The sequence below is a fragment of the Cottoperca gobio genome, chromosome 9, assembly GCF_900634415.1.
Source record: "Cottoperca gobio chromosome 9, fCotGob3.1, whole genome shotgun sequence".
Taxonomy (NCBI): domain Eukaryota; kingdom Metazoa; phylum Chordata; class Actinopteri; order Perciformes; family Bovichtidae; genus Cottoperca; species Cottoperca gobio.
In genome coordinates, this window is record NC_041363.1 from 4566880 (window position 1) to 4593073 (window position 26194).

The following is a 26194-nucleotide window of genomic DNA, read 5'->3' on the forward strand; positions in this document are numbered from 1 at the left end:
TGTGATTTTATGTTAATTGTTAAAACTGTGACGCTGCTACTGTTGGTACTTCTAGAAGAGATGTTTGATCTCAAAAAGGGGACTAAAAAGCAACCGTTCATGTGTTAATCTTCATCTCTTTTGCCCTCATGTTCGATTTACTCAGCTGACAAATAACCCGAGTCAGCAGCCAGGCCGAGCAGACAGGGCTGCGACGAGCTCTCTAGACTTTCAGACTGCGTAAAGACAACACTTTCTCTTTACAGCAGCTACTGAAGCTAAAACGAACCAGTGAATGCGTTATAAGAATTCACAAGATGTTCAAGTACTTACAACGGATTTAATGAAAAAAAATGAAAGGAAAAAAGATGAATTTGTATATAAAAACAAAACACTTTATTACAATTAGGCTGAAAAAACCCAATGAAAACACGACTACTTTACAAGTACAAATGTTTTTCATTGATATTTACAGTTTTTTTTTCCTTGACATCAATAAAAAAAGACAATTTATGAGAAAACACAAAATACTAAAGTACATGTTTACAGTGTATTTGCTGCAATAAAAAACAAATGACTAAAGGAACGTGCATTATTCTCCATTCAGTATCTATAGACAACAAGGGAATTAGACATAAAAGGGACTATTTATGAATACACTTATTCTAATGGACAGCTCATTACCCATAAGCCTCAGATATCTCTTGAGTAATAATATAATCATCATTTGTAGGCATGACTGCTGTCTGTCGTTTGATGTATCGGGCAGTAGTTGTGGGGGAACGTCGTGGAAATGTCAAGAAACTTCCACATTTCATGACACAAAGAAAGAATAGAACTAACAAAGTTGACTCAGTTCAGCAACATTATGGATCCCACCAGATGTATGGGCAGCAGTGCTGTGGAGTTGATCTTCCTAAACAGTTTAGGTATGAACACTGAAATGATTATGTTGAACACACTTATAATATGGTTGAAGTGAGGTAAAGGTTTGGTGTGATTAACAATGTGATGCAAAGTCTCTGGCAGGAGCTGCAGTGGGATCCATAAGAGCGCTTCAGCACAACTTCAGCACTTTCACTGTACTGCGGGAAACCGCTTCAGTTTAGTGTGCATATCCTAGCTGACCCCCCCGCCGGGCTTGGCAGGAGTTTTGGCCCTGATGCCGCCCTGGCGAGCTTGACCCTTGGTGGGCTGTTGGGGCTGAGCGGGCTGCCCTGTGGACTCGGCAGCAGAGGGTGCAGGCTGCTGGGCGGGGCTGTGGGAAGGAGGCGTCTGGATCTGGGGTGAGGTGGCTGCAGTCACCACCTGCTGCTGCTGGAGGATCTTCTGCTGGACCACCTGCGCCGTTGCCGTCCCAGCCGGAATCATCTGCACCTGAGCAGGAGAGGACGTGTTGGCCTGGGTCAGAGTCACAGTCTGGGCCTGGATCTGAGGAGAAACAACGCAAACAAAACATTTAAGATAAGATCATCCTTTGTTAGTCCCACCACAGGGACATTTGTTACAGTCGCAAAGCAACAAAAGAAACTGGGCAAGATATAATAAATAATTAGGACAAGAACCCCGACTTCTTTGTGTGAATGTTGATTGACCCATCAGTCTTCTGCTGGTAGACTTTGTTCGGTGTTGATTTGATTGGTCGTCACTTCTTTTGTTAATAAATAGATCACATGTTGCTCGTTTCACCTCGTTTGTGAATAGTATCTCTGGGTGCTGTAACAGTACAAGACTCCTTATGAAAACAAATAAATATAAAAACAAAGTATCTGTCATAGTTGTAGCCTTTAGAACGATCTATGAACACATCAGAGCATGTCACATGTGACACAAAGGCAGGTAGTTTTGAGGATGTGATGCTTATACTGTGAGACAGTTCAAGTGATGAAGAGTAACCATCCTCATCCTGCCACTGCCGTTACACACACACACTCATTGTTTTTACGTAGTTGCTACTTTTGTTATGTTATGTATTGTATCGTACTGTGGTACATAAATAAAGAAACCATACAGAGGCTAAAGCCTTACCTGCTGAGAAGAAGACACAATTTGTTGGATGTTGGCCACAGTGGGCTGCTGCTGCACTATTTGTGGGAGCTTAGCCACCTGAAGAGAAGTAAACAAGAGAATCTCATATCAAACACTGTTAATCTGCAAATATGTATTTTGCGGTAGTGACAGCCACTGATGATGCACCTGGATTTGTTGGGCTCCAGTGGGTTTCTGAACCTGGGCGATGTTTGTAGTAAAGAACTGGGTCTTGATTCCTGGTTGCAGTTGGGTGGTAGCATACGTCACCTTCTGCTGCGACTGCTGGGCTGGCTGAGCAGCCTGCACTGTGACCTGCTGGGTGCCGATCTAAAAAGGGAAAACACAGTTACTGCATTCACTTAAACATCTCCTGAACTAAATCTGTTTGTATTCTTTGCTTCTGTTGTGGACAGAGTTTGACGACAGACTCCTAACAAATGATCAGTTCTGGAAGTCCAGTGCTTACCTTCTGCTGTACAGTCGTCTGTCCTTGCTGCGTCTGTCCTGCCTTCTGCTGCTGGGCCGCTGCCTGGACTGCTGCCGCCTGCTGCTGCTGCTTCTTCATCTGAAGCAGCTGCTGGACCTGCATCTGGGGGAAGGCCGGCGTCAGCACAGGCCCGCCTGAGAGACAGAAGAAAGATATATTGGTCATTTAGGATTTAACACACATTTGTGATGATAACTATAGGACATTTGTCCAGAACGATGTCCTACACGTGTAGCATATCTTGAGCAATAACATAACATATTTAAACAATCCTAACTTCGAACTGTTAATTGTAGCTTGTAAAGCCCCCGAGGACGTGAGGAGCAACAATCAAGTAAAAGTCACAGAACAAATGTCCCCTGTCAAAGACGTCCAGTAAGACTTAACAAACCTGTTTTCTGGGCCTGCCCAATAGCCACACTGATGCCTGCTACAGTGACTGGCAGTGTAGTGACGCCCGCTGATGAGACCACAGCCGGCACAGAGACAACAGGAGGCTTGGTGAGGGTCACCTGGGCCGTCTGTCCTGCCTGGGTCTGAATCTGGCCCTGAGTGGGCACTCGAGTCTGTGCAAGGAAACACAACCAGCATTAATGCAGCAACAACCTCAACCTCTGACATGAAAAGAGGAAACACAGGAGAACAATGCTGCACAACACAATGTCTGTTCTCATTTCCTCTGATGTTGGTATACATCAAGTTAAGCTAGATTTATATTATTAACAATCTACCTACAGAGATCTTGTGAAATCATATGGTTGGGACTTATGATGCAATTACTTCCACAACAATCTTTTCACACTCTTACCAGTCTGGCCACCTGCAGGTTGGCAACAGTGGTGCCGGTCAGCACGGCTCCAGGTCTGGGTGCTGCCACAGCCGCTAGCTGGGGATTAGCTTGGGCAGCCTGTGCAGGCTGCACCTGGGTGGCCACTGCAGCAGCTACCTGCTGCTGTTGCTGCTGAAGCTGCAACTTATGCTTGTGCATCTTCAACAACTCCTGTAAACACAAAGATTGCCAGTTAAAGGTAAAGTAGCTACACACATTTTGTTATTTTAACCTTTAGGCTGTTTCATTGTATTGTTTACTGGGTAAATCTGAAGTACTGCCATCATACTAATAAAATACATCTCAGTTACAGCTAATATGTCAGATTCATCCAACAGAGTCAAACACATTTGATACCATCGCATGTTGTGTAGCTGTTGTGTAAGAATGCTGGCGGTGTACCTGGGGTTTGCCTACAGCTTTGATCTGTGGAGAAGCAGCCTGCTGTTGCTGCTGCTGCTGCTGCTGCTGGTGCTGCTGCCGGAGCATCTGCAGGTGGGCGGGGGTGAGAGGCTTTCCTTGTGGCAACTGCATCCCCGCGGCTGCATGGAGGATAAGTCAGATCTGTCAAACAGTAACTGGTACCTGAGGGACGTCTCGTCAGAGAAAAGCATTTGTTCGGTTAAGTACCTTGTGTGACCTGAGTGACCAGCGGGCGAGTCTGTGACGGCACCGGGCTCAGAGTAGTCGTAACTACCGCAGATGCCGTCACTGGGGTAACGGCTCGAACACCCTGACCCGTAGCTATGGCAACCACATCGGCAGGGGCAGCAGCAGTCGTTACGGTCCTCTGTTGTGCGTGGACCACCTGGGCTCCAGCTGCACCCACAGGCTGGAAACAACAACACAAACAGCAACACAATGAGCTCCAACACTTGTAATGGACATTCATCTACAGGGTGCAGTGGGTGTGCATTCTGCTTTATGACAATCCAAAGGCTATTAGTGTCATGAATTACTGTAAGTCAGTAGGTGGCTAAGTTAAGCCAGAGCAGCAGCGATAAATGAACATGACTCACAGACAGGGTGCCCGTTATGGCTGGAGATGCCAGACGTTTGTTGGCCTGGAAGGGACTTGGAGGAACTCCAGCTACTGTGTTCACAATCACATTCCCCCCTACAGTGGCTGGAAGAAACAAAAACAAGAATTAACGACTGGAACACACACACACACACACAGCATAATGTGAACAATATGTGTGTCAACGTACCAGCCTGGATGGTTGTGCCCACAGTGGCATTTTTTATGGCTCCAGTCTGAAAAACATGAACCATATGTGTACGAGGCGTCACCGGGAGAAGTGGCTTGTTTTGGATCTCACTATACATAGAAGAATATTGGTTGGAGGATGTTTTGATGCTCACCAGAACAGCTGTATTAGGCACAGCAGCAACTCCGGCCACTGTGGCAGTCTGAGGGACCAGAGCCTGGCCAGCAGCAGGAGTCTGCGCCAGTCCGGTTGCAGCCTGGGCCTGGGGAGTTCCAGCCTGCTGCTGCTGTACCAACTGCTGAGCCTTCTGCTGCTCTGCAAGGGCCTGCACACACACACACACACACACACACACACACACACACACACACACACACACACACACACACACACACACAATCAAACAAAAATGCAAACATGCCAGTGTCGATGAAAACAAGCACGGCTTGGATCCGACAGTGATGAAACACAAAGCAGGTGCTCCCGATTAACAATGTCATTGCCAACAATCACCTTTTTCTCCTTGGTAATCCTTTCAGCACGCTGCGATGCCACCTGAATGGGAGGGAGAGGCTTGTCGTAGCTGATCCCACTGAAGAAAAAGAAAAACAACGTTACACTTCTTTCTTTATTTATAGACTTATGGTTTAGATGTTAAAAGTACAAAAATGGCGACATTAAACACACCTTTCTGCCAAAACCGAGGCATGTTTGGGATTCTTCTGGAATGGATTCATGCCGAGCCTGTAAGAAGGAGAAACATCCCTTCTTTCTTAAGATAGAACATAATGATTGCATGGGCACATTGTTTTCAGATTTCTAATGCTCCTGCTCCTTGATGAGACGCAGACAACCATCAGTACTTACAGTGGTTTGATTGGTGGGCTCCTCTTGCTGGCAATGATCTTCATGAGCTCAAAGCGGCTGTTGTAGAGCTGAATGTGAGTGGCGTTGTCATCCTGTGTGTAGATCTGACAGGTCCTTAGAGGTCGGCTGTTCTTAGACTGAGCGTGTACATATGATACAAAGACTTAGGCTCAAGAGCAAAGAAACATTTATCACATTAAACAAAGGCTGGGATAGCGTACCTTGTATATGCTCTTGGTTTTCTTCTTGGGGTTTGCCTCATACACCAACTGAAAAAAGTTAGAGACGTGATTTAGACAAACAAGTACAAGGTGAGGAAGCAAAGTAGGGCGACTCTCCTTCACTCTGCATTACCTTGCCCTCTTCTCTGGGAATGATGACATTCTCGTAGCGGTTGCGACACTGTTTGGGAGAGCGGTAGATGCGGCTGCAGGAGTTCACCACATCGCTCACCAGATCCCAGTTAGGAGTGTGTGCAGGAGACACGATTGTCAGGTTCAGAGGCAACTCCAGAAGCTGCTTTACAGCCTGTCAGACACACAGCAGTGGCATTTGGACATTGAATGTACATATAATACAACCTTTTTATATGAACACAGTTAAAAAAAGGAAAGATTACGATGGAAGCCAGTACCTGAAGCAGAGCCCAGTCCTCACTGATGAGCCACTCTGGGTTGTCCTGGCCAGCCTCCATGGCAGGTTTAACCAGCGATGGCAGGGGCTTGGCAAAGGGCGCCTGCTGCTTGAGAGAGAAGTTCTTTTTTTGGTCCTTGCCCTCGCGCCGAACTTTCAGCATGCTGGCCTTCTCGAAAAGCGAGCGTGGAGGAATGACCGTCTCCCCGTGGCCCTTCTTCTTCTTTCTGGCTGCTGCTGGACAAACGCACTCGAGTTAGGACGGAGAAACAAAACAAACCTGCAATGACACTTCAGCAAGCATCGATTCCTAATATCGTGATACACTGTCGTGTAGTGAAGACCTGACATTGTGACTAGTGTTTAAAGCAAAAATAAATATTATAGATGTACATGTAACTAAATGCAGTGTGCAGAGCAGGGATGACAAGTCAGGTCTTACCCGAGGGGTCCATCTTGAGTCTCTTATGCTCCTTGCGGACGTAGACCGGAGGCAGCTTGGACTCCGGCATGGGGGTTGTGTCATACATCAGCATCATCACAGAGTCGATGTAAATGTCATTGTCATCCTGTGGTGGTGTTGGAGGAGTCCAAAGCTGTGTAGGAAAATCACAAGTCAGGGACGTTATAATGCGTCTCAATAAGAGTAATGCAATTAGGAAGATAATACAAGGATTCGTGTAAACATGTAAACATAAGGTCACATTTTTATTATTTTTTATTATTTGAAACCACTAGAATTATGCATAATTTAACATTTGGGGCCTCACCGGCATGATTTCTGTGTGGCCGTCCTCTGCATCAAACACATACTCCTGTTGAATCGAGAGGAAAGGTTAATATCAACACCAGCAGCACAATCCACACATCACTTCTTGTTCCATTAGCAGAGATCACGTGGCCACCCACCATGTTGTAGGCATCCTCCCTGGTGTAGGTGAAGAGATCTTCGTCTCCCTCCATAATCTGCTGCTCCTCCTCCTTCAGCTTCTGCAGCTGTTGCAGCTCCCAGCCTCTCTTAGAGCACTCCAACCGCTCCTGAGGAGAATAAACATCAATCAAATGTACCAAAGGACACATGGTACACTGAAAACCCAACATGGTAACGCACGATGAGTCTGATCTATACTCAGAAATATATGAATCACATCTATATAATAACATTAGTTTAAGTTACCTTGAGAGCAGTTTCGTCATCACTGATGTGGAGGTACTCCAGGTAATGCAGGGCGTACCTTTCGATTGGTGTGAGCTGTTTCAGGGAACAGAAGTAAATACAAATTTAAACTCAACAAGATAACCAAACTGCATTTCATTTGACATATTTCTTGTGTTTGTACTTTTCTGCTTCCACTAGTTTCCAAATGTTATATAAAAGAAAAGTAAAGCTACCTGTTCCATGACTGCGTTCAGCTCCTCTTTCTGAGCAGGCTCTTCTTTAGCTTGGCTCTCTGACTCCTGGTTGTCCTCTGTTGACTCTTTGCCTGCTAAATCCTCTTCCTGTTGTTCCTCCTCCTCCGGCAGGGCATCCAGGTTTATGCTGTGGAGAGCCTGGATGTAGGGTCTCGCCACTCTGGGAGAGATTGCCTCAGAGGCTGATGGCTCCTGGTGAAGAACCACAAACTCCTCCACCTTCTCCCCTGAGCCTGCCTCCACCTCAAACAGATCCTGGATTGTCCGCTGAAAACAAACAACGGTCAGGTCGGTTATATAAGTAAAGTAATGCGTCTTTGTTAGACAGGTGGAGAAAATGATTCACTGATTCACACACAAAAGGCTTTCATAGTTTGATCTTACTTGTGTGAGGAAAGCCAAGGTGTAGTCAGTCCCCTGGGCAGCCACCTCTCTGATCAGGTCCTTGGTGCCATTCTTCAGCAGCTTCTCTTCAATGGAGTTTCCACTCTCCAACCTGGCAACACACAAAAACGTAAGCAAACGTAGTCCTTCAATAGTAACGTCGGTAAGTTCTACTAGTGATGTGCTAAAGAACATAAAACATAACGAAGAACAGAAACACATTTCTCTGTATTGATAATATCACCTGTATATGTGTATATCCTTGGAACGTCCTATTTTGTCACACCACTCCTGGGTGCGGGCATCCATGCTGGGATTGAGGTCTGTGTCGTAGAAGATGATGGTGTCTGCATCAAACAAAGTCCCAACTGCAGAGCAGCAGCGGTTGGTCAGGATGCTGCAGAACACCTTCCTGTTCCTGTTAAACTTCTTCATATTCTCCTGCAGGGACACAACACCATGCATGTGAACAGACGGAGACAGTCTCATCTTTAAAATACATTTTAAAGTGACGCTATCGCCAATTAGTTCTTGGGTCTCATGACTTTGCCGTCATGTGACTATAGAACACTTGTTATACGTATCGTTTCCAGAGACACATCAGCACATCTCTGCTGTAGGTAACGCTGACTGCTAAGAAGCTTGTTATTATAAGGATTGTGTCTTGTCAGAACCAGTGGAAGTTTTACCTGTCGTTCGTCAGGACTGAAGCTTTCGTCGACCCGCACGTATGTGAGCTGCCTGTAATCTAGGAAGGCCTCCAGGATGTCCAGCATCTTCACCATCTGAGTAAAGATGAGGACACGGCGGCTGTCTGACCTGAGCTTCTGCAGCAGAATGGCAAGAGCTTCCAGTTTACCTTTGGATAAAAACAATATCACGTTACTTTTCTTGGCAAGGTCAGAGGTTTCAGTCGGCATCGGAAACACCAGAGGTTTATTTAAGATGTATAATAACAGTAACTATAAAGAGTATAATGTGTGCATTGTTCTCTGTAATCCCAGCAGTTTCTACAATATTTACGAGGATTAAGATTACTAGATCTTTTCTATTCTTCTTTTCATCATCTTTAACATTGTGTTATTGCTTTAAACTGTTTGCACACGTCACTGCACTGTGTTCAAGAGACCTATTCTTTTCTATTCTTCTGTTTGAAGTATGTACGGTATACTAAAGCAGTAGCAGTTTGTTATATTGTAGTTATTCATACATGTTTTTAAGTCATTTATTTTGCAGTCCCATCTTGCTGCATGTCAAAGAAGGCGCTGAGTTTACCTGAATCCATCTGCATTAGGGGCAGGTCAGAAAAACGGAGGAGAGGCCGGGATGCCAAATGGTGGATGTCAGCACTGTGGGGGGCTGAGGCCTCTTGTAGCCGACGGTGAAGGGACTTCTGCTCAAGGTTGTAAGGAACCGGGGGATTGGCTGCATACAGGTGAGGAGGCGGGGCTACAGTTGGAGGCACCACACAAACCAGCCTAAAACGTGACAACAGTCGGTCAGATCATTATTTGGATAAAGAAATAAAACATGGAATTGTATTGTGATAAAAACCTGAGCAGATCAGCTGTTAACGATCGAAGCAGAGAAGAAGTCAGCGGTATAGTTGTCTCTCGTTATTAAATGTAGTGTCTCACACGCACCTTTTGCCCAGACTTCTAAAAATGTATGCCGTGGAGCCGTTCCCAGCATGTTTTGATTCAATTGAAGTTTAAGTTCAAGAAGCTTCACGCATCCAGCTTATAATAAAAGATTGATCCCTGGCTTTTATGAATCTAATTTCTAACCATATGGCTAGTAAGCGACACAAACACTACGCATGGATTTATAAGATATTTGAAGATGGCTTCAAACAACATGTGCAGTATAGACTACTGAGCTGAAGTACCTCTTGATAAGGCTGTTGGCAGCCTCCAGGCGATCCTCCACAGAGAGCAGAGTGGACTGCAGTGTAGAGGTGGTAGCCACGCAGGTTCTCTGGGCCCTGAGGCAGCTCTCTCTGCCCACCCACCTCCAGCCTCCAGCAGTCAGGGCAGAGTGACCAGGCTCTGTGTTCAAAGTGCATGCTTGCAGCAGGTCTGACCCATACAGCACTCTGCGGCTACAGCGCCGCTCGTTCGCTTCAAACAGGCGGCTCAAACGCTCCTTCAGCTGCTGAGTCTTATCTTCTGAAGACTCCTGAACATTAAAGTGAGAGATGGTGCACACAACCACAATTATTCCTTTGTATTCAGTCGGCTTGCTGTACAATGCTTTGACTTCAGTGAAAGTGAAATTACAAACAGGACTTTGCTTGAAAGGGATGTACTGACCTGAGAACCAGCATGAGCAGCAGTAGTGAGCTTGGTAGGGGCTGATGTGGCATTTGTAGTTACACCTAATGCTTAAAAAAACAAAAAACGTCAATAGAAGAATTATAATAATATATTGGTGCTAGCAGATGTTACTAATTAACTGATTAAGAGACAGACTGATTAATCAGAGATGATAATCTTCACAGTGAGTCACCTTGTTGGGCTGTGGACAGGGCAGGATGAGGTGTGCCAGGTGTAGCTGAGGCGTTGGAGGCGGGGACAGCTTGTGGCATTGTTTGCATTACCATGGACCCCTGGGGCCTGATGATCTGCTGCCCTGGAGCTGACACAATCTGCAGGATGTTGCCTAAATCCATGACACATATTAAGTAAAAAAAATATATACATAAGAGGTGCTTTCTCAAAACATAACACTAGCTAGAGTGGCAGTTAAGTCACTACAATAAAATGTAAAGAATAAAAACAGCAGTCATGCTTTCAGAATTGAAGTTTGCGCGACAAGACAGAAACAAATGTACATCAAGGAAAATGCAACACCAGTACAACGACTGACACTTAAAGTCCAACTGAAATCAAAAGCTTTTCTATCATAAAAAAATTAATCTGGGGAAATATCAGAAATGTTCCCGCTGTCAGTCTGACCGTCTGCTCTGCAGATGATGGAACGCTAACATTACTGCTTTATGCAAGATTTGGCTGCTTAGAAATAAGGTCTCCAGAGACAGAGACAGAGACCTAAAGGTATTCCGTCAAACGGAGCGCCATCGTGAAACCAAAAACCACAAAGATTCTCGCTGAAGGAGAACACAGGAGAGGTGATTTACAGACAGCTGACAAAGAAAAGTGTTTTAATTACAATTGGACTTTAAAATAAAATGTTCATGTTAACTGTGTTCAAGACATATTTCATTCTATAAAAACTTTATTTAGCCTTTACTGACAGCTGATAACAGAAAGACAGGAAACATGGAGAGAGAGAGCGAGAGAGAGACAGAGAGAGACAGAGAGAGACAGAGAGACAGAGAGAGAGACAGAGAGAGACAGAGACAGAGAGAGACAGAGAGAGAGAGAGAGAGACAGAGAGAGAGACAGAGAGAGACAGAGAGAGAGAGACAGAGAGAGAGAGAGACAGAGAGAGACAGAGAGAGAGAGAGACAGAGAGAGAGAGAGAGACTAGACAGAGGAGAGAGAGAGACAGAGACAGAGAGACAGAGAGAGAGAGAGAGAGAGAGAGAGACAGAGAGAGAGAGACAGAGAGAGACAGAGAGAGAGAGACAGAGAGAGAGAGACAGAGAGAGACAGAGAGAGAGACAGAGACAGAGGAGACAGAGAGAGAGACCAGAGAGACAGAGAGAGAGAGAGAGAGAGAGAGACATAGAGAGAGACAGAGACGAGAGAGAGAGACAGACAGATGAGGAGCGAGCAGAGAGAGACGAGAGAAGAGAGAGACAGAGAGAGGAAGAGAGAGACAGAGAGAGAGAGACAGAGAGAGACAGAGACAGAGAGAGGACCAGAGAGAGAGAGAGACAGAGAGAGACAGAGAGAGACGAGAGACGAGAGAGAGAGAGAGACAGAGACCAGAGAGACAGAGAGAGAGAAAGACAGAGAGAAGAGAGACAGAGACAGAGAGAGAGAGAGAGAGAGACAGAGAGAGAGAGACCGAGAGAGACAGAGAGAGAGACAGAGAGAGAGACAGAGAGAGACAGAGAGAGAGACAGAGACAGAGAGACAGAGAGAGAGAGACAGAGAGAGACAGAGAGAGAGAGAGAGAGAGAGAGACAGAGAGAGAGACAGAGACAGAGAGAGAGAGACAGACAGAGACAGACAGAGAGAGACAGAGAGAGACAGAGACAGAGACAGAGAGAGAGAGAGAGAGAGAGAGAGAGAGAATGACAGGCAACAAAGGTCCCCTGTCAGAATCAAACCAGGGAAGTTGCAATTATATGGTACGCGACTTAGGCGTTAGGTCACCAGGACGCTTCGTTTGCCTTGAGGACTTGAAGACAAGTAGAATATGCGTCCATAATTTGATAAAAAGGTCTAAATGTCAAAAGGACACAAAGGAGAGAATTATGTTGAGATAAAAGTGTGACAATGGGATGTACATTACCGAGTGTACCTTGGAGCTGCAAGGGCTGTCCGGTGGTGAGCTGGCGGAGCTGGCTGGGGGACAAAGTGAACTTGTTACCCTGAAACTGCAGAGTGACGGGAGTCTCTGGCTGGGAGATACGATTCTGACTGCCTGCTATGTTGGCCAGCTGGGCAATCTTCACCACATCTCCACCTTCAATGGAAAGGAAGAACAGGCACGTCATCAAGGACTGCATTAAAAAGTCACCTGACATGTCAGACAATGGTTACATGGCTGCATCAGTTAGTTAAAGGGTGAAAAGGAGACAAGACATGCAGAACCAGGGTGGATTAATCAGAGGAAGGAGCACAGCCGACCTCCACAACAGAACCATAGCAGATCCTACTTTTACAAACCCTGAAGGGGGGAAAGAAAATGGTGTATGTAAGGGAAGTCCTCAGGTGAGACAGAGAGCCTGAAACATATACATACATAAAGCACTTGATGCCTTTTCAAGGAATTGGTGTCAAACAATAACCTGTAAATTAAAAATCAACATTTCCTCAGGCTCTAAGATTGTGTATTTTAAAAATACAGAGCTACCAGACTTTAAGTATGTATGTCATCTAACACAGGTGCCTACTACAGTGTGTGTGGTGTTCAGAAACCTCTGACTGGCAGTGTACTTCTCAGTACTATTAAAGCCACAAAAACATATTCTACGCTACCAAAACGTACTCCTTTAATAGATGGCATCCCTGGACAGATTGCACAAATTGCTCATAAGTGGGCACAAGATATTAGTGCATGAATCATTAAAGCATGTTTAAGTGCTACTGATATATGCTCACAAATGTAATTACTGGGCTAAAAGTATATGCAAAAAGTGTTTTCTTCTAGAATCACATTCAAAGGGTTCAGCAAACTTAGTTCAAACACAAAACAACTTTAAAATAGTTTTGGTTTATATATTAAAATACTGTGTGTGGTTACTGAAAAGGTTTCTCTGTTCACATTTGAGGCAGAAAGAGTTTGTGGGAGCATTTCCACATGCTTTGCAGTGACGCTCAACATCAGACTGAAATCATAACATTAGCAAAGACAAAAATAAACAAAGCTTTGGGATTTCTTCCTGCAGCTGGGCTGATGCAAAAGACAAAAGAATATTAGTAACTGGGATAAAACAAATATTAAAAAGAAGGGGAGGACATCATTAAGTTTAATAGTGTAGTGGTGTGTGGTATAAAATAAGTGGGTCGTTCATAGTGTACATGCAGGTTTTGAGAAAGAAATTGGAGAATGCTGAGGCTGTGGAGATGCTGCTGATATGGCTACAGATCTAATCTCATAGGAATCACAAGTTGTATAACTATTGCTACATAGCAGCTCTGCCATGACCAGAATTGCTGCACCATCAGTGATGCTACCATTGAAAGTTTGAGTCTATGGACAAAGCCATTCCTCTGGAGGAGTGAAGACTGAACACATATCAGCAGTGCCCCAAGTAGATGCCTAAGTGTAGAGCAGCCCATACTGTTGTGCCAGAGGTAGAGGGGAAACGCTGAGAGGGAAGGGAGGGGAGGCCACTTACTAGGCAACCGTGCCTGGGCCTGAGATGTAAGGACCAGCCTCTGGGACAGTAAGCTTGGCTGGATGGCATGGCTGGGGGCTAGAGCTGGCCTTGGGACCTGTGGTAATGCAGGCTGGCTGATGGGAGCTATCGATCCCACAACTGTGCCAGCTAAGGTCTGACCCAAGGCCGCAGAGGCAGCCCCCAACACATGCTGCCCAATGCCACTGTTCCCAGAGGAGGCTACAGTGTTGCTGCTGCTGCTGACAGGATGGGCAGTCTGGGCTCTCTGAGTAGCTGTTCCAACCGCTGTGAAGTACAAGGCAATGGGGGTATGGGACTACATGTTAGGGGTAACTTAATATTTAGTCAAATCATTAACACGATCAAACATATAAAATCACTCAGCAAGTAGTGGGCCACAGCAAGCAGGATTAGAGATGTTATTGATTATTAATGGACAAATGAATGACTGCTAACAATTTGATTGATAAAGAATTCTATTACCTGACAATGAACACGTTTGGTGTGACAGTAATTGTGTGTAATTAGTTGCAGTCAAAGCGTCACCTAAACTGCAGTAAGTGCCTTTCGCCTGCAGCTCTTCATCTGAAAGGTTTACTATGACTGTTGCTTCTGTCATTACATCCTGACTCTGCCAACATTAGGTCAAAACAATGAGGCCAGCCCACCACTGATGCATGGAAGTATGAATCTAAACAGATGAAACATCTGTGACAAGTCAAACTTGCCAGTGAGGGTGTCCCAAACCTCTCCATAAAGTTGTAGGAGAAAGAGCTTACCTTTAAAGTTTGTACATATGACACACTCTACATGTTTTTAACAATATGCGACGCTATGGGCAAAGCTTGAATACGTTTTATAACCATGACGAATGCAACACAACACAGTATGTAACGTACGGAATAGTTTGAAGCACAGTTGGAGATAAAGATTAGGCTCCACTGAGATCATTAGTATTATACTATTTGTAGAATATATTTAGATCTAAGATCTTTCTTTAAGGAGATGACGTTACACTGTAGTAAAGGCACCAGAAAAACAACTATGGGGGGGTTGAGTTTGCCTCTTAAAGTTTGATGACTGCATCTGGAATCCTTCACTCACTGTAAAAACAACATTTCCTTTACAGAGTACTACTCCTGAAAGAGTCTTACCGTGAGAAGTGGCTGTAGTAGTTGCAGTGGTGACGGGGGACTTGCCCCTGGTCTGGGCTGTCTGGTTGGTGGTGGAAACAGAGGTGGTAGTAACGGGAGAGCTCGTTGGAGGACGCTGGCCTGGTGTACTTGTGATGGCAGCCAGGCGACCTTCTGGCTTTGTCCCATACTGCACTGGTTGGAACAATCTAATCAGAAAAGAACGATGTTGTTTTGATGCCAGGATGTTACAATAGTAGATTTACATTTCAGTCAAAACGTCCATCGATCTGCAGATGACATTTAATTGCTGACCTCATGGGTTTTATCGGACACGGCTTGGGTCGTGGCGGTGGTTCTGGACCAGAGTGGATCTCCTCTATGAGCTGCTGAGTGATCTTTAGTTTGGGAACTGCCTCTTCAGTCTGATACCGAGTCAGTCTGTTCTCGTTATTGATCAGATCAAATATGGACATGTTTGCAATCTAAGAGGATAATGAGATAAAAGCAGAATCGGATCGATTATGAATACATTTTTTACTAATGATCACATTTTAACAGAAGATCCAACACATGCACAAGGTTTAAAATCAAGAAGAAGGAATGATGTTATATTTTTTAAATGATAAACAGGCAGAGGCTCAAACAAATAGAATATAAAGTATATAAAGGGAAGACAGTTTCTAGAGACCAAAGTGATGTCTTCATGCAGCTCACTGTCTGTTATGATACTTATAAACCAATATCTGCTTCATAATGTCGTAAATCATAGATCATCACCCAAATCCTTCATATATTTGTACTTTAAAAATGTAAAACTTAAAACACACATGGTGCACATCAGCAAAGGACAAGAGTATACCTCGCTTGAGTCATTCTTAAGAGCGCCCAGCACCAGTGATGGGGCGTTGTATTGCAGAGGGGAGCAGAAGTAGGAGCTGCTGGTCTCCCTGGGCGCCACCAGCTCAGGGTGGTTACACACTCGCTGCAACTGCATCAAGACCTGAAGCACGCTGACAAAATGACCCGTCTTCAGCGCCTCCTGAGCTCTGTGGGAGCAGACCCAGACAGAAGACATGATTAGAAACACTTCAAAGCTAAATAAAGAAGCAACCAATATTAAAAACATGTACATCTTGACACATTATACTATTACACACGTGTTAAAGCTCTGATTCAGAGAATAAAGCAAATGACTCACCCCGGTTGAGTGAGGATATCTTCGTAAAGGCTCTTCTGTCTGGTGGAGAGACGGCATTTTAGGATATGCTCGTACTTCTTGGGCAGCTGCTTCTCAACGTCCCTTTTAGAGCGCCTCAGGATGAAAGGCTGAATCATCTGCAGTTGGGAGTAAGGAAATGTCATATGTTATGTGGAAGGATGGCAGGTGAGGCGAAAATCAATCATGTTTCCAAATAACAGGCAGAGGGATATGCAGGCGCTATACTCACCCGGTGCAGGCGGATGACCAGTTTGTGGCAGTAGTCCTGGTTCTGGTCTGTGCCTGCCTTAACAGGAAAGTCAGAGTAGGACCTGGTGATTCCTGGCAAAAGGAAGTGGATCATGGTCCACAACTCCTTTAGAGTATTCTGTAGAGGAGTGTTGATGAGGAGAACCCTCTGCTCACTGCAAGATGCAAAGAAATGTCCGTTAACTGAGCATCTGGCAGAAAATTAAGTGATTTCACAAAGACATTCCTGACACATAAATGATCTCATCAGTGAAACATTTCTTCTTCTTGTACAAATGTTTATCACACTGCTCACCTTCTGAGAGCAAAGATTGTTTCCCAGTGTTTCTCAGTCATGCTCTTGATGAGCTGCACCTCGTCTAGCACCAGGTGCCTCCACCTTCTTCTTAGAAAATGGCTCTGGTCTTTCATCAGCAGCTTGTAGGATGTCACACATACATGGAAGCTGTTGGCTTCCCCCCACCACTGTTGATATCAGTGATCAGATGATATGTTATCACATTTACAGCCGTTAATTAAGGGGAAAAAACAGCTTTCTATACTGAGTAATGTTGCCAATATGTGTTGTAACGCTACCATTCTCTTATTTCTGCGCTCCCTTCTGTTGCCAAGGTACAGGAGGATCTTCAGGCCAGGACACCAGCGCTTGAACTCCACCTCCCAATTTAGCAACTTGCATGTCCTTACTACAATAAGGTGGGGTCCCCAGATGCCTATGGAAAAAGAAAACAGACCATGTGTTTATGACATTCACTTAAAAATATGACTATTTAAAAATCCTGTATATGTTTGAGCTGAGGCATACCCTCTTGGCCAGCTAATTGGGCCATGTAAGCCACTGTCTGCACGGTCTTTCCGAGGCCCGTCTCATCTGCAAGGATGCCATTGAGGTGCTTCTTGTGAAGGTTTACCAGCCAGTCCACACCAATTTGCTGATACTCTCGCAGCGACCCATGCAGTAGAAAAGGAGCTGGGCTGCGGGTCTGGTAGAATAAAAGATCAGTTAAGAAATGATAAGACGTCTTTGGTTTTTGTTTTTAATGTGTGTGTGTTTGTGTCTTACTGAGGAAGTGGTCCTGAAGCTGCCCTTAGGCAGGATGAGCTCTGTGGCAGCAGCCACTTCAGCTATGTCTCTGGCAGGCTTTCGATCAGAGTCAGAGGCTTTATCAGCACCACGGTACTGTTCCACGCTAAGCAGGGAGTCGATCAAAACTGCCTCAGGTGGGCTGCCTGCAGGACACTCTCTTTCTGGAGAACAAGAATATCAACTTTCACACATCACATCATTCCCAACAATTAGCTAAGTATGAGGATGAAGATAACAATTTCATTTTCCAAATGACTAAGGCACCTTCTCTCTCTTCCATGTCATCCTCATCACTGTGAGGACTAGGCTGAGGCCACTCAAAGCTGTCCACGTAGGCGCCAGCGTACTGCTTCTTCAAAGCATCAAGAGGCATTTCAGCTAAAAGCCAAATACAAAAGAAAATTGAGCAAGCAATACAGACACACGGACAATTATATATCACATAAGAATATTTTATGTGTGTTTAACTCATCATTAAGGGCAGTTAGTGTGTTAACATAATTAATATGTTACATTAATTAACACCATTGCTGTCTATATATAGCAAGTTTAATTTCAGATAAGGTTAGTGTCACTATGTGCTATATACCCAGGGTAATGTCAGGGTATGAAACAAATGAATACCACCTAAGCTGATGCTGATAACATGACTATAAAGCATGTTGTGCACAAGAGAATATCACACAAATGGGGTTTAGGAATAATCCCATTTCTCCTGCATAATCCTGCCCATCCACCCACACACACACACACACACACACACACACACACACAAGTAATGTAAATAAGCACCATCTTTGGCCAGGTCAACCAGCTCTGCTTTGTGGTCTGCTTCCCCTTCCATAGCCTCCTGTTCCTCTATGGTGCTCTCTTCATCTTGGACTAATAGTAAAGAAAGAAATGAACAGTTGCAATAACTTTCAGTCTCTGCAACACAACACATGTCAACACTGTTACCTCTTCACATTCTGTTGATAATGTTAGTTCATTGTTTACACGTTGAACCTTTAAACATCCATGTTATTATTGTTTTGTCTTTGGAACCTCGATAGTTTGACACATACCGTGGTCATCAACCAAGGACGAACTTGATTTTCTTTTTTTAGCTGAAGTTGCCACCTCCTAAAAAAAAGAAAGAACATTTATAAAAACTATAAATAAGATGCAATACTTGTACATATGTGTTGTTATTTATTTAGAGTGACAGGTCAGCACTCACCTCTTTATCAGCTTTTCCTCCTGTTGACTGACCAGATACTGTGACACAAGAAATGTAGGTTCATTACAACAAATCTGGATATTAAAGAAGTAGTAACAGGTGAGATAGTTTGGCACAGTTGAGCTTTGAACCGGAACCAATGGATGGGAAAGTAAAAGCTCATGACAGAGCGTTCAGCGGGACGTACCTTTGGCTGATGCTTTTTGCAAGCCGAGAGCTTTGAGCTTCTTTTCATAAATTTCAAACTGAAGTTTAATTTCAACAACCTGAAATAACAAAAATACATAATTAAGACGGGTAAATACACGGTCATTATTTATAAATGATGATAGCGTTTTATAATTAGGAAAAATAAATAAATAAACATACCTGCTCGATGTTCGACCAGAAGAATTCCACCTCTCGGGCAATTGTGCTGGCAATGTGACGAAGATGAATTTCCCTTTCTTTCTTTGACCTCTCTTCACTTTTCTTCTGCTCTTGATGGTAACGGGCACACGTGCGAACAAGCTGTAGTAGAGACACATGATACAGTTTGGCTTTCAACAAGACATCCGCTTCTGCAGTGACTCCTCCTTTTGTTGTGCCGATGTGTAATTTCACATTTCTCTCTGTGAATTATTCCATCTCTGCCATACCTTCTTCGCAGCAGCCTCTTTCCATCTCCTCTCCTGAGCAAAGTCAGCTGCCATCCACTGCATCTCCTCCAGGAGGTAGTCCCAGTGGGACTTTGGACGGGAGGCTTCCACAAGCTTAGGCAGCCGACTGGCTGACCACTGGCCCTCCTTTCTTAGCTCAGAGATGCGCTGATGCACTTGACTCTCCTGTGCAATAGAAACAGCATGTGACATCAGAATAGAAACCGTGCTTTAGTTACTCTAATAAGAGATAGGGTGTTGAACGGAAACATGTAAACCTCAATGAACACACTCAATTACAACACAAGCAGCAGTGACATCACACATCATTGGGCGTTGTGATTAACTTTATGTCAATTCTTATTTATAAAATGTCGTAAGTAACGATACAGAAGTTAAAAGTATACATCTTTGCTTTCATTAAGAAAAACTGTGGATAGTATTGACGATCCAAAGACAACACGCAAGTGTATTTAAGACATTTAAAGAAACTGCATCTATTCAATCATCTGCAGACATGTTGCTAGTGCTAAAGGAACTCACCAGTTTTGCCTGCTCAATTTGTTTATCTTGAGAACCCTCCTGTGAGGACTGTAAGGTCGCACTTTGACCAAAGCCACCAATTTTGACTGCGGATAAGCCATTGGTTCCAGTCAGTTTAGACTGGGTGCTCGGGTTGATGTTAGAGCCAAGAGGCCGAAGTGGACTTGCCGTATGGGGGGTTGGAACAGAGTTAGGAGCAGAGAGGGGAGCAGGAGACATGGATGTCATGGATATTGAGTTGGTCAAAATCCTCTGAACTGGCTGGTTTGATTCTGTACCAGGTCGAGCAAGTGCCACCGTCTATAATGAAGGGAGACAAAAGATATTCTTAATAGGATCATTTGCAGTTTCACCATTTATTTAAAAACATACATAAAAACTGTATTGTATTGTTTCAAGTAGACTGACCGCTTGTCCTGACTGTAGTATGGCCTGGGATTGTTGCTGCTGGGGCTGCAACTGGAGATGAAGACCTGGCTGCATTTGCTGCTGCAGTTGGGCCTGGAGCTGTGTGTGGGGGTTTATTGTTGCCATCATAGGCCCACCTGCCTGCACCTTCACCTGTGCCTGGAGCTGACCACCAGACTGAACTGAGTTCTCCACTAACTGAGCCTGCTGAGAGAGTGTCATAGACATGCTTGCCATCGGAAGGGCACCGTGGGGCAATCTGCTAGGCAGCTGGGGAGGAGGGGTGTGCAGGCTGGCTGCATTCTGCACCGGGGGTCCTTTGGATGGGTCGTATTGTTGCTGGCTCTGCTTCTGTCCTGGAATCGCTTGAGGAGTAGGCGGCATCCCGCCTGTACACATGGTAACCAAATTATAGGACAAACAAAAGGGTGGTATAGAAAGCAACACAAACAAAGACAGTAAAAAACAAGCTGACAATCTTAAGTCTTTTTGTGCTATTGCTTGATTAAAAAAGTTTTAAATGCCATTAAGTGGAGGCTTTCCCTTTCCCTATCTATCTATCAAGTTACATATTTTGAAGCTAATAAGTAGATAATGAAAGAGTACTTTTAAATTTATGACAGTTTGAGCTTCAGGAATTTGAGCTCCTCAGAACCTTGAACTAGATGTACTGTATGAATCAAAAGTAGAGTACTACTTCCTGATGGTCAAAGCGGAAACTAATGAAAGTCATACAGCAAAATGATTTACAGGAGAAATGAAATCAATGTGAGAATCTACATGTCTCTCAAATAAAATACTACTTTGATTAATGCAAAACCAAAATATTGCATTTCAAATCTTGAAAGTTTAAAAACATAAATCGTACGTGCAATAATAGAGGTTTCATTAGAGAGGAAGAAAATAAATGTTAGAAAGGAAAAAGAAAGGAAAGAAATAACTTCTGATAATAAAGAGACAGGGAGAAGGTAAATAAAAAATACAAAGCGGGCACTCACAAAAAACACCATATGTTGGCATGCATGAAGCAATGTAATTCTAGCGGTTAACCAAGGCATCTGGATGCCTCACATAGCGACAAAGCACAGAGGTAAGCAAAAGGACAGACATGGGGTCTTGCAGATAGCAGGCCTGAGCGGAGCTGTGCACACTAAAGCAGCACCTGCCTTACCTCCCTGCACGTCACACCACCTTGCCTAGACGCCATCAACACATGGCCCTGACACACCCACACCACCACAATCGCAAAAACGTGTGCCGTGAACGCAACTCCTCCACATGATTCCCATCCTACTTAGACTGAGGGAAAGAGGCCAAGTCAGAACAAAATGCCATGAAAAAACATGGAAGGAAATCAACTAAATGTGAACATGAGATAAATAAAGACATTCTTGAAGATTTAAGGTATGAATTTAAGATTGATGATTTTGAATCCCTGTTGATGATGCAAGGACGGACAAGAGGAAAAGACTTGTGAAGGAATGACAATGAAATTTAAAGGAAGCATAACATGTGGATTCATAAAGTGGGAAAACAGGCAAAACCCATTGGAAAGTGAATTTATTCCCACTTTCTGTGATCCACCTCCAAATAAGATGGAAATCCATCCAGCACGGGAAGGTCTGTCCAAATAAAGATGACTAACAGGAACAAACTTCAGAAAAGAGATGGATAACGACGGGTGATCAATAAGTGAAACAAAAAAGGAAAATCATAAGACATGGCATCTTCCCATTGAGTGGCTACTCTTCTTCAGACTTGGATTGTCTTCTTCCCCATTTATCCTGACAGAGAGAGCTGTTGTTGGTACAGCTAAGCCTGAACTTCCTGTGGACAGCTGAGAAATCCAGCAGAAGGATGAAGATCTGTTTGTTGATGCTGCTTGAAGTTTGTTTGTAGAAGATGAATGTTGTGATTCACTTTTAAAAATCTCCTTAGTTTGAGGAAGGGGATATGTCCATCAGCACCGAACAGAACATAGAACGGCCTGGTAGTAGCACTCCTACCTTGCGCAGTTGGCATAAGCTGTTGGAGTGGAACGCCAGGTGATCCTAGAACTACACCAGGATGCTGGAAAATCAGCCCATGGCGACCAACGTCAATCCGGGACCTCTTAGCCTGATCTGGGATTTAAAACACACAATACCCTCATAACGCAAAACAAAGCACTCGGCACAGAGCAATGACCTTCGGAAGACCTTACAGGTCACCTCTCCTTCCTTGGGTTAAGACTTCAACACAGAGCGCTAGTAGATGCCAAATATCTAAAAGCAGAAGCAATTAGAGGGAGAAAAGAAAACAAACAGAAAACAAAGCAAACGGGGAGGAAACAAAGCAACATAAGAAAGACAAGAGTCTACGATCCTTGCCCTACCTGCTTGCAACATAGCCTGTTGCCTCTTAAAGGCATCCATGTCTCCAGGGTTTGTCATGCTGCCAGCAGTCACTTGGTGTCCCTGCAAAAACAACCTCTCAAGGAATTAGTGAGATATTGGCACTAAAGATTCTCAAAGAATTAAAGAAAGAAAGAAAAGATCATTTCATTCTAATAAGTGTTGCCTCGATCACCTGAAACTGCTGCTGGACAGAGAAAGCTGCAGAAACATTGGGAGGAAGCTGTGTTGCTATGGCAACTGGTGTCACTGCCTGGCCATCCTTTCCAGTACCAACCTTCACCTGAAAACGGAAGTGATTTGAAAGATTGAAACATATTCATTGGATGAAATGAACGTACACGTCTTATAATTGTACAATTCCTACTTGATTGCAAACTATGAAGAAGCCAATGTAATACCTCATCATTAATGACCTCAGACTGTTCTTCTTCGTCCTCTTCATCGTCGAGGTCCAAGTCGTTCTGTCTCAAGTAAGTATACAAAGGAACACAGGGTTTCTTCTTAAAAGCTACGTAGTCCATCATGTTCCCTTGGAGGTGCTGCAGAAAAAAAAGCTCAATCAAGTATTCTTTGAACACTTCTTTCAGGCTCTCCATCTTCTTGGAGTGGTGCTCCGTACACAGCTTTCTCAGCTGGGCAATCTCTGGAGTTGAAGGAGCTATTTCCTCTAACTTCTTGGGAAACTGCTTCTTTATAGTGGCCACAGCCATGCTGGTGGGTGCAAGAGGATTGTTGGAGATCCCTTGATTTGAATTGATGAGCGATGGGTTAGACGCTTGAATGGAGGAGGGTATACTAAATGTGGTTCCTACTCCAGGGACAACACCCTGCGATGTCTTATCAAACATCATAGGGCGTGCCAGCTGTCCTTGAATGATACTGCTGATCTGTGGAGGTAGGTTAGAAGTGGTGATGGGAACAGGACTGCCCAGTGTGGGGAGAGAAGTACCGGAGGCCACAGGACTTTGAGGTCCGAGGTGGTGGATGGTGCCTCCAGTCTGCGAGTGAGGCTGAGAAAGCCGGCGTTCCCTCACAGAGCCTGGTGCTCCTGGAGAGGCCAGCTGTATCTGGCCAGGTGTGGCTGGGGCAATCTGGGCCAGTCCAGTCCCTTCCTGGTAAACAAAGTGGCCACTTCCCGATGGACTGCTTAAACTGATTTGCCGCACTAACATACCAGCTTCAACAAATCGTGTTGGACTCTGTCCACACACGCCCAATGCTGTTCCAGGTGCTCCTGGCCTTGTCACACCTTGCAGAGGGACCGGGCTGTGCTGGGTAGGACTTTGGGGCTGCATGGGCTGGGGCAAAGGTGAGGTGACCTGGATGTAGGAAGATGGAGCATGCTCAAACCTCCACTGAGGTGTCGTATGCTGGAAGCCAGGTGATGCTGGGTTCTGGATGGGAAGTGGGGTTAGGGTGATCTGCTGGTTACCTGTCACCATCTGTCCCACATTTTGTAATGTGATATTCATGTTCTGGCCCGTGACTGGGCTACGACTCATGATTATCTGATAATTGGGCGACTGTGGGGCTGAGGGGCTGGCAGCAGTGGAAAAGGTGGTCACAGGAGATTGAGGGTGGTTAACTGTAGCTTGCTGCTGTGTGACTGCCATGGTGGGCTCCTCTGCTTCAGCCCCACTAGCAGACTTGGATCTCTGAAGCTGTCGTTGCATATTCTGTGATCCACTTCCATGGTGCATTGCGTGACACTGTTACTATGTCTAAACACAATAATCTGTGGAAAGGGCACAGCAAAGCACAACAATAAGTGATTTTTAACTATTGAATGCAACCAAAATAAACAAAATGACTGTGAGATATGTGGCTTTAAACTTGCATATCATAGAACAACTAGTTTGATCGTTGACCATTTGCGGTGTTTGGACCATATTCTTACATTTGTAAATAACTTGAATATGGACCATACTTTAAATGCCCATTACTAGTTTATACCTAAGCAAATCCCTTTAATATCTCTGGATGTATTAAATCATTGTTAGCAGTGTTGCAACTTAAGGAGCAGTGGTGCTTTATGGAAATATTGGATCCAGCCTGGAAAGAGATTTTAAATCAATGATGATGTTGTTAATTCATTTGACAGGTACAATTTACTGGATTGATCTAAAAACCAACATTCCTGTGTAGTTATTTTATGTAAAAACTATTTATTCAACATAAAATTAACTAAATCATGATGTTCCAATAACTTCAGTTGATATAAAATGACACATCTTCAGAGGATTTTCTCCACATCACTTACTTCTTGTATTAAACTGGTATAAATGACCAATCTTAAATATGGGCAGTAACGTCACATTTTACGCTTGACAGCCGGCACATCATCATCACACACTTATTCAAATGTGATCATTTGGCACAGTGATGGTGAGTTAATAGCAACGTAGATAAGGGCTGTTACCTTTAAGACCAGAACATACACAATAAAAGCAGTTAACGTTATATATTTAGAGGTCTTAACATCACATCTTTACGGTAATATAGCTACAGTCCATCTTTACTCCTGTATGCACAAGCCAACGCCAGATGGATGAACTATATCGCCAGATATAGAATAAAGGTGTCATGTTTACCACTGTGAATAAGCCAAAGCAAACATGCATATTAAACAAAGGTGACAGCGTTACTGATGCTGGTGATGGTGATTTATACGGTTACTGGTGGCCCATTACAGTAAATTACAGCAGTGAGAAATTCACGAGTTTGCTGTTGACTAACATTACACACCGCAATAGCGGCACGACACAACACAATTCCCTACATAAAGCAGTATCACCTCGGTAATGGCTTAATTTTTCATTGTTTGTAACGACGTTAACGTTAGCTCCTACATCCAGTTTCGCTATCGGGCGTAACGTTAGCTAACACCAGTAGCATTACAGTAAGACATACACACCGGCAGTTGGCAAAAGGGTTGGGTGATAAATATAGTCAAAGTAGATCAAAAATATTAAACTGCAACACCTGCAATAATGCTGTCTGTGACATTTCAGCAATTACAATAACCCTTGATACGGGACGCATGCTAGCCAAATGCTAACGATGTTAGCTTGTTATTGCTAGCAGGCCAGCTTCCAATAAATAAATACATTTGATCACCTCAGCAGTGTTACTTACAGGGAATGGGGCTTCTGTAGTAGTTTCATAAATCCTAAGTCATATTTACAATAAGTCACATGCTGTAACAAATGTTATTTCACGAAAAAATAAAATATCGATATTGCTAACGGCTAGTCAATGTTTTGGAGCTAATTTCATTCAGCAACATGGCGACCGCGGCAACCTTTTGTGTAACCCGGATGTCGTTCCGTCTCCAGGAAGTGGTGAAACGATGTTAATAATAAAACAGCATTATTTTCAGTCAAGCATATCTTTCCGTATTTAGTCTTAAACAAAATAAACAATTTGGAGCTTGGAATTCAGCAGAAGGTGTCATTTGTAATGACAGAGGTCAAAATTGTAATTTA

General features: G+C 44.1%; 1 protein-coding gene across 8 annotated transcripts; it reads right to left on the minus strand.

The window, feature by feature from the left end:
- Positions 1 to 305: 305 nt before the first annotated feature.
- Positions 306 to 26020, minus strand: ep400 (E1A binding protein p400). Of its 8 annotated transcripts, none has more exons than XM_029438933.1 (54): positions 25845 to 26020; positions 23108 to 24444; positions 22882 to 22989; positions 22688 to 22769; positions 20314 to 20702; positions 19906 to 20205; positions 19363 to 19548; positions 19094 to 19234; positions 18912 to 18990; positions 18725 to 18762; positions 18570 to 18627; positions 18298 to 18387; positions 17770 to 17883; positions 17482 to 17666; positions 17224 to 17401; positions 16995 to 17131; positions 16714 to 16883; positions 16399 to 16573; positions 16149 to 16285; positions 15810 to 15996; positions 15263 to 15432; positions 14969 to 15156; positions 13812 to 14099; positions 12269 to 12433; positions 10343 to 10495; positions 10147 to 10217; positions 9723 to 10012; positions 9110 to 9312; positions 8524 to 8693; positions 8079 to 8275; positions 7835 to 7946; positions 7430 to 7717; positions 7215 to 7289; positions 6947 to 7075; positions 6808 to 6852; positions 6480 to 6633; positions 6039 to 6274; positions 5759 to 5932; positions 5626 to 5673; positions 5405 to 5541; positions 5225 to 5281; positions 5051 to 5129; positions 4692 to 4862; positions 4538 to 4583; positions 4346 to 4452; positions 3957 to 4158; positions 3729 to 3868; positions 3306 to 3497; positions 2889 to 3063; positions 2477 to 2631; positions 2176 to 2337; positions 2008 to 2085; positions 1551 to 1695; positions 306 to 1410 (listed from the first exon to the last, which is right to left on the minus strand). In XM_029438933.1, exons 2-54 carry the CDS (start codon positions 24407 to 24409, stop codon positions 1085 to 1087), a joined length of 9384 nt encoding a protein of 3127 aa, XP_029294793.1. In that variant the 5' UTR covers positions 24410 to 24444; positions 25845 to 26020; the 3' UTR covers positions 306 to 1084. The 8 variants fall into 8 exon arrangements, with proteins under 8 accessions (XP_029294793.1, XP_029294792.1, XP_029294791.1 ...); XM_029438932.1 differs by having other exon boundaries at positions 10147 to 10211; positions 12260 to 12433; XM_029438931.1 differs by having other exon boundaries at positions 6039 to 6271; positions 12260 to 12433.
- Positions 26021 to 26194: the final 174 nt, after the last annotated feature.

Coding starts and splice junctions, on each gene's coding strand:
- ep400 (XM_029438929.1), bottom strand. CDS start 24,409: ATGCACCATGGAAGTGGATCACAGAATATGCAACGACAGCTTCAGAGA. Junction 18,628..18,724: donor GAGGAAAAGCTGATAAAGAG/GTGAGTGCTGAC, acceptor TCTTTTTTTTAG/GAGGTGGCAACTTCAGCTAA. Junction 10,013..10,146: donor CTGCTCATGCTGGTTCTCAG/GTCAGTACATCC, acceptor TTTAATGTTCAG/GAGTCTTCAGAAGATAAGAC.